General features: G+C 37.7%; 1 protein-coding gene across 1 annotated transcript in view; it reads left to right on the forward strand.

The window, feature by feature from the left end:
* Positions 1-8,354, forward strand: part of DOCK9 (dedicator of cytokinesis 9) — a 294,626-nt gene that overhangs the window by 110,842 nt on the left and 175,430 nt on the right. The window contains exons 6-7 of the mRNA XM_042781963.1: positions 3,838-4,012; positions 5,743-5,810. Coding sequence (XP_042637897.1) covers positions 3,838-4,012; positions 5,743-5,810 — 243 coding nt within the window. The remainder of the gene's footprint in view (positions 1-3,837; positions 4,013-5,742; positions 5,811-8,354) is intronic.

An 8,354-nucleotide genomic window follows, 5' to 3' on the forward strand; every position in this document is an offset into this window, starting at 1 on the left:
TAGCACCACTAATGTTTGCTAAAAAATTATTTTTGATTGGTAGCTAATCAGCATGTGATGTCTATCAGCTAGCAGCCCCCACCCTTTCAGCCCCAGCTGAAAGCTGCCACTGTGAGTAACTGAGCTATATGAAAGTCTGTCTTACTGGAAGTAAAAAAGTAAGGAGTACCAGAGTGAATTTAAGTGACAAAACTTAACTTCTGTGGTATTCTCAACTAGAAGTTTCAATTATATTCTTAAATTAAGAAACCATTTAAGTTCTTTTAAGTTGGATTTTCTCGTGTTGACTTACTTGGCAACAGCTTTTCAAGGAGGAGGTATTATTTTTGCTCTTTAGGAGAGTAAGTTTTTGGCACAGCATATGGGTACAGCAGCCCAAGAGCTAGCAGAGCTATCATTTAGGCTCTGGAATACGTTTCTGAATTTAAGGTTCTGACCTACAATGGGAGTTCGTAGCTTTAAATTCTTTTTGCAAGGTGTGACAAATTGTTTGATATTTAATTAATTGAATCTAAGGCTTCAAAAGTTGGAAATAATTTACTTTTTCATCACGTCTGTTTTTAAATTAAGCCCCAAAATTTGAGATTTAAATGTTATTTATTACTTGTGGACATCGTGGGGGGGGGGATAGAATTAGTTTATTCATGCTGTCAGTTTAGGGAACTGCCTAAACTAAAATTTTTAAATAGACCTGAAAGAAATACGTTTTAGGATCTTTAGCTCTAAAAGTATTTTATAACCTTTTAAATTTATTCTATTCATTTTGCAGAGAAGGAAACTGAGATTTAGAAAGATAAATAACTTAGCATCAGATCTAATGTTCTTCCCCCACCTTTAACTTTTTCTGTTTATAGATAATCATGAGTATGTGAAGAGTATATGTTGGGGTGGGTGTGGGGAGTAGAAACTGATTTCACTTCTAGCCTTTTGACTCTGTGGATTTTTGCATCCAACTGAATATGAGTGAGGTCTAAGATGGCAGTTACTGAACCCACAGCAGACTATCTGTGCACAATAGTTTGTGTAGCTTTGCCAAGAGCAGCCCTCTCTGTGTTTCTAAGAACTGTGCTGCAGTTTGGAAGAGTTGCCTTGTCCTTGAAACATATGCTGAGGAGCTTCCTCTGGAACTGTGGACAACTGTCAAGGATTTTAGTGGGTGGGTGGGTAGAGCTTGTTCTGCAGGTTGGTGGAAGTTTATGATTTTGTGCCTCTTAGCTTCTGCTTACAAGGAGTCTTGTGCCATGTGTTTCAGGGCTGAACATCTTCTTAGTGCAATAATTCTCAACTATGGATAATTTTACCCCCTCTAGTGGGAGCTCTGGTAGCATAATGTCTAAGGCATTTGACTGCTAACCAGAAGGCTGGAGGTGCAAACCCACCAGCCACTCCTCAGAAGGAAAGTTGGGCAATCTACTTCCATAGTGATACTGCCTTGGAAACCCAAGGAGGGGTGCTATGAGTCGAATCTGACTTGATGGCTAAGAGTTAAGAGGAAACATTTAAGGAGCTCTGGTGGTATAGTGGTTAAGGCATTTGACTGCTAAACAAAAGGTCATTGGTTCAAACCTGCCAGCCAGTCTGCAGAAGAAAGATGGGGCTGTGTGCTTCAGTAAATATTGATAGCCTAGGAAACTCAATGGAGGTCACTATGAATTGGAATGAACTCGATGACAGTTTGTTTTTTGTTTGAGGGGACATTTGATAAAGTCCTGGAATCATTTTGGTTGTCATAACTGGAGAGGGGGTGCTACTGTCATCTAGTGGTTAGAGGCCAGATAAGCTGCTAAACATCCTATAATGCACAAGATAGTCACCAAAACAAAGCCCCAGAATGTCAATAGTGCCAAGGTTGAGATGCCCTACTATAGTGTATGTTCATCTTCTGTCATTTAATGCAAGTGGATTACTGTTTCTGTACTTTTACTATCACAGGCATAGAAATCAGACATGAGGGAAGGCTATAGATACAGAGTTTAAGTACCTTTTGGGATTCTTAAATGATTAGAAGTTCCAGATAAATGAGTGAAACATATATTGATAGATAATGACTTACTTTTAAAAACTTGATCATACTCTGTTTGATTCAGGAAAAATACTCAATGAATATGATAATTTAAAACTCAGTTTGGGTCATTCAGTAAGTATATTTCATGTACCTGTTATGTGCCAGACACTGTTTTAGAGACTAAGGATATTGAGCAAAAGAAGTGAGTAATAGATACATTTACATAATGACTATTGAAAAAAAAAAAAAAAGTAGCTGCTGAGGCTACTTATGTATAGCCAAATACCTCAGGGGATTTGGTTACTTGGTCTGGAGGTTTAGCATCATGGTTGCATAGGACATCCCAATAAATTGGCCACATACTATGTTTAGTGCTTCTGTTCTACCTCCTATTTTGCATGGTGCCTGAGGTCTTAAAAGCTTGCAAGCAACCATTGAAGGCACAGCAGTAGGTCTCTGCTCACCTGGAGCAATAGAGGAAGAAGGAGAGTCAGGCATAATAAGAGGAGGATATGCAATGTGTGGCTAATTACCCCAATGAAAAACTGCCCCTTTTGCCATGAGACCAAAAGAACTGGGTGGTACCTAGCTACCATTACTGAACATTTTGATCAAAGATTCTACAGAAGGATCTTGATCAAGAGAAGAGGAAATATGAAACAGAATACTAAATTCTCATGGACTCTAGACTTTCTAGAGCCATGGAGACTGGAGGAACCCCTAAAACTACTGCCCTGAGATAATCTCTAAATCTTAAACCAGAAGTATTCCCTGAAGTATTCTTAAAAGTCTTCTGAAAACTGAACAATACTGAAGTTTAGGTTAACTAGTGCAAAATGTCTGCCATGAACATTATGCTCTTTTAAGAAGTGTTCATATGGGATCACACTGACAACAGCAACTTGAAAGATTAGATAGGAACCTTAGGGGGGAGTGGACAACTGTATGTTAATGAGGAAGGAACAACTTAGAAAAGGAGGGTGAGAATAGTTGTATAACTTGAAAAATGTAATTAATGTCATTAAATTGTACATGTAAAATTTGTTGGATTGGTTATATTTTGCCATGTATATTATCAACAACAGCAAACTAAAATTTAAAGAATAAAAGTGTTGAATTGGCAAAAGAAAGGGGAAAGTCTGTGCTCTCATGGGGCTTATTCTGTTGAGAGCATCAGATAATCTGTGAAATAAGTAATGTGTCAGAAGGAAAAACAAAGTTATGGAGAAAATAGGGAGGGTAGATAATGATAGGGGGCTTATGAGAGAGGGAACTTACAGTTATAAATGTTGTTGTTGTTGTTGTTGTTGTTATGTGCCGTCGAGTCGGCCCCGACTCATAGCGACCCCTCCTTGGGTTTCTGAGGCAGTATCACTACGGAAGTAGGATTGCCCAACCTTCCTTCCGAGGAGTGGCTGGTGGGTTTGAACCGCCAGCCTTCTGGTTAGCAGTCAAATGCTTTAGCCACTATGCTACCAGAGCTCCTACAGTTATAAATACGAAACCAAAAACCAAACCTGTTACCATTGCATCGACTATCACTCATTAGCAATCCTGTAGGGCAGAATAGAACTGCCCCATAGGGCTGCTGAGGATGTAATGTTAACGGAAGCAGACTCCTACCTCTTTCTCCCAAGGAGTGCCTGGGGGGTTTTGAACCACTGACCTTTCAGTTAGTGGCTGAGTGCTTAACAATTTTGCCACTGGGATCCTTGCAGTTATAAATAGAGAGGTCTAAAACATGAATAAAATAGTCAGCAAGCAATAAAGAGAAATTATTTAAGGCAGTTCTAGTTCTTGAAAAGTAAATCTGTACCATTTTTACATTTCAGAACAACAAAGTCAGGCGTTTTGCTTTTGAACTTAAGATGCAAGACAAAAGTAGTTATCTTTTGGCAGCAGACAGTGAAATGGAAATGGAAGAATGGATTACAACTTTAAACAAGATTCTCCAACTCAACTTTGAAGCTGCAATGCAAGAAAAGCGAAATGGAGATGCTCATGAAGGTGGGTAGGTCTAGCTTTCCCGAGGGAGTAGCATACTCTGAAGGGTGTGTGTGTATACCATATGTACATGAGAGATGGGACACATGACTTCTTTACAAATATTTTACCAGCAAATGTGATTTTGCACAATAGAATTTATGATCCTCACATTTTTATATGGAAATATGTGAAGGAGACAATATAAAACTCACTGCAGTCAAGTTGGATCCAACTCATAGCGACTCCTCCTTGGGTTTCTGAGGTGGTACCTCTACAGAAGTAGATTGCCCAATCTTCCTTCCAAGCAGTGGAAGGTAGATATATCTATATATAAATACATTATTAATATTGTATATATGAGTGTCTGTGTGTGTGTGTAAGAACCACAGCTTTGGAGGCATAAAGGAAGGACCTGGGTTCAGGTCCCAAGAATACCATTTCTTAGCTGTGTGACCTGGGCAAGCTACCTATGTTTTCTGAGCCTTAGTTTACTCACTTATGAGATGGGAATAAAACAAAACTGTTGGTCAAATGGGAAGATTAAATAAAATAACTCAGATACCTGGTATAGAGTTGTTGTTGTTGTTGTTATGTGCCGTCGAGTCGGCCCCGACTCATAGCGACCCCTCCTTGGGTTTCCGAGGCAGTATCACTACAGAAGTAGGATTGCCCAACCTTCCCTCCGAGGAGTGGCTGGTGGGTTTGAACCGCCAGCTGTCTGGTTAGCAGGCAAGTGTCTTAGCCACTATGCTACCAGAGCTCCCGGTATAGAGTTAGTACTTAAAATAGTAATTATATAGTTACCGTTTCTTTCATTAATAATATCCTTTGGATTTTTCAAGACAAAGAATGAGTGAAAGCCTCAGATTTAATTGGTAAGAAAATTCTAGCTATGTTCTCGATAATTCATATGGTATTTATCCCTTGGACAGGTTATTCTGAATTCTGGTTGCACAGTAGAAATACCTGGGAGCTCTTTAAAATACTGTGTTTTCTTGGCCCCAGGAAAGATTCTGATTTAGCTGACCTGGGGGCAGGGGCCTGGGCAGATCTGACTTTTAGCAGGTGTGACGGGTGTAGCCATGTTTTTTAAAGTTAGTTGTTTATATTTTATAGCATTCTATAGCTTACAGCAGTTCTAATTATGGAACTGTGGTTGTACATTGGTTAAGTGCTTGGTTGCTAACTGAAAGGTTGGCAGTTCAAACCCATCAGCTGATTCATAGGAGAAAGCTGTGGCAGTCTGTTTCCATAAAGATTATAGCCTTGGAAACCCTATGGGATGGTACTCTGTATCCTATAGGGTCTCTATGAGTCTCTATTTGGTTTTGTTGGTGGCACAACCAAATCGTTGGCTGCTACCGAAAGGCTGGCAGTTTAAATCCACCTGGTGGTTCCATGAGAGAAAACACTGGCAGTCTACTCCCATATGAAGATCGTGGCCTAGAAAACCCAGTGGGGCAGTTCTATTATGTCATATGGGTTTGGAATTGACTCAATGACACCTAATGACAACAACATGAGTTCTAATTAGACAATACCCATGCTGTACTACCTATTAAATATTTTACTTATCACCACTGAACCTGGGTATCAGTGTCTTTTAAAAGCTCCCCAGATGTTTTTCATGTGCATCCAAACTTGAAAACCACTGCATTAGAGAGCACAAAAGAGCAGTGGCTTTAGTTCTCCTGTTTTGAATGAAATACTTTCAATAATACTGACTCAAGTAATCTGGTTTACCATTGCAGATGATGAACAAAGCAAATTGGAAGGTTCTGGTTCCGGTTTAGATAGCTACCTCCCTGAACTTGCCAAGGTAATACTATCTGAAAACTCCTGCTCTTCATAGAATGATACTGAAAAATTTTCTCATTTCATTAATTTCTCCAGATTGGAATCTACTGAAATCATTAACAATTGCTGTGAAACCTATGAGAGCCACAACTCAGTGGGACTGCCTTGTTTTTCCAGGTCTTGCAAGTTTTCTACCTTTGACAGGGTGCAGTCTTACCACTTTTACATCACTCTAAGTTAGTGGAAAATATTTGAGTTTTCCCTCTATAACCACTTAACACAGGTTGCAGCTTCTGCAGGTTTTACTGTACGTTGTAATAAATCATTAACAATCATGCTTACAGTTATTTTCTGACTTGAATGCAAGTGATGTGAGATATGTTACTGAGCTGAGTCAGATTTCAGTGTGTTTTCCGCAAAGTATTCAAAGTATTGTCTTTTTATTTCTCTTTTAAGTGTTTTTTTCCTCAACGTTTAATACTGCATGTAAGTTTTGAAGAAATAACCAAAATACAGATAAAATGTTTCCATAGCAACAAGGTTCTTACCATATTTACATATATGCTCCTGTTTATTCAAATTAATAGATAAAATTCCAAAGAGGGTGGATTTGTCCTCATCTTGTCACTAAACCAAAGAGGGGTTCCCTGAGTTAGATAAAATGTTACTGACAGAGGCTTTGCTCATATCGTATTTCTTTGGTCATACTAGATTTAAAAAATAATAATTAAAAAAAAAATAATTTTGAGAAACTTAGAAGTTACTGGAAAGCACAAAGAAAAACAACCATATTCCCACTACCCAGATTCAACGTGTTACTGTTATTTTATCTTTTTTAAAAATCAACAAACAAACAAACTTATAAACATCAGTTATAGTTGAAGTTCTATTTAAGCATGATCTCTAATTCCATTTTTTCCTCTCTTAGGAACCCAGCCAAAGACAACCACTATTAAGAGTTTTGTCAGATCATCTCCATTTCACTTTTACATCCTTACAGATAAATCTATCACACCTGTGTGTGTGTGTGTGTGTATGGTGGTGGTTTACATTAAAAAAAAATACTATATAAAATGCAAACATAAATTATATATATTCTGCATTTACTTTTATTTTTTTCGTTCATCCTTGCTTTTGAGATCTATCCAAGTTCATACATAGAGTTCATCCCTTTCATTGCATTATATAAACATTTTATTGTGGCCATTCTAGTATTTCCATTATTTTTCTATTACAAACAGTGCTACAATGAATTTTGTTGTCCTTGTCTTCTTGTGTGCAGCTGTGAATGGTTCTTTTTTAAATGAGAGAAATATCTTTGTCTTCTCTAGCCCTTTATATTCTTACTCTATTATTGCCTTTCTATTCCTTTTTTTTTTTTTTTCAAGGAGACAGCAGTGAAATACCCTAAACACCCACATCTTAAACACCATAATAGAAACATGGTTTATCTATATACAATTATAAATAGACTAGCATTCAGCATTGACGTTTATTTTATGACAGCATGGCTATTTCAAAATAATATCCCCCTCCGGCTAGGAATTTAGAACATTGTTTTTCTTTAGGATTTGACTGTCACCGCAGTGTCTTTTTAGCACCTGCCTATTAAAGCTAATTTTAGTGTCCCATTGCAATTTCATAAGCTGGGAAGGGTTTTGGACTGTGTGTTTGTGTTTTCGGGGTTATGAACTTCAGTGTGTTGTTTATTGCATTGAGAGATGCTTTTTTTGTTTCTGGATGTTTTAGGGTTCATAATTTCTCAAAGCAAAATGTTTGAAACTTTTTTTGGTTTTCATTTGTTGAAGCACATAACCTATGTAATTGAATCTAAAATTTAGAAAGTAACTGTCTGCACTTAGTGAGTGAAGAGAATGGATACCTACGAGTCTGGTATTTTTTTGAGCTGAATGTTGGTGCTCTGGTGGCACAGTGGTTTAAGGCATTAGTTTGTTAACCAAATGGTTAACAGTTTGAACTCACCAGCCATTCCATGGGAGAAAGACTAGGCAGTTTGTTTCCTTAAAGATTTACAGCCTTAGAAACCCTATCAGGGCAGTTTTAGTTTGTCTTCCAGGATTGCTGTGAGTTGGAAATGACGTGATGGTAGTAGGTTTGGTTTTTGATTTTTTAATGTTGATGACCTAGAAATCTGTGTTCTCTTCCAGGGAAGACTTGTAAGATTGTCCCCTTCTTCTCTTTTCTCACTGCCTGCGACTGCCTGGCCAACATAAGTCGTCATTCCTAGATTCTAAGACCTAGAGAGAATTTTAAAAATAGTGCCTATATAATTTATATGTAGAGCTGTTTTCAACCTGTGGGTTATAGCCAAGTTAGCTGAAGTCATTTTAGTTATTTAAATCAATATAATTGGTTCCAGCCACCATTGCTTACCTTCTTTGTTGTTTCTAATTTTGCTTTAAAAAAAAAAAAAAATGGCATGTAACTTACGTAGAGGAAAATACTCAAGCATTAATTGTGCAGTTTGATGGATTTCACATCCTTACACCCACATAACTACCACCAAGATCAAGCTACAGAACATTTCCAGAGTTTTGTTGTTGTT

This window comes from Orycteropus afer, unplaced genomic scaffold (assembly GCF_000298275.1).
Source record: "Orycteropus afer afer isolate SDZICR_OR568_19922 unplaced genomic scaffold, OryAfe1.0 scaffold00206, whole genome shotgun sequence".
In the NCBI taxonomy this organism is placed as follows: Eukaryota; Metazoa; Chordata; class Mammalia; order Tubulidentata; family Orycteropodidae; genus Orycteropus; species Orycteropus afer.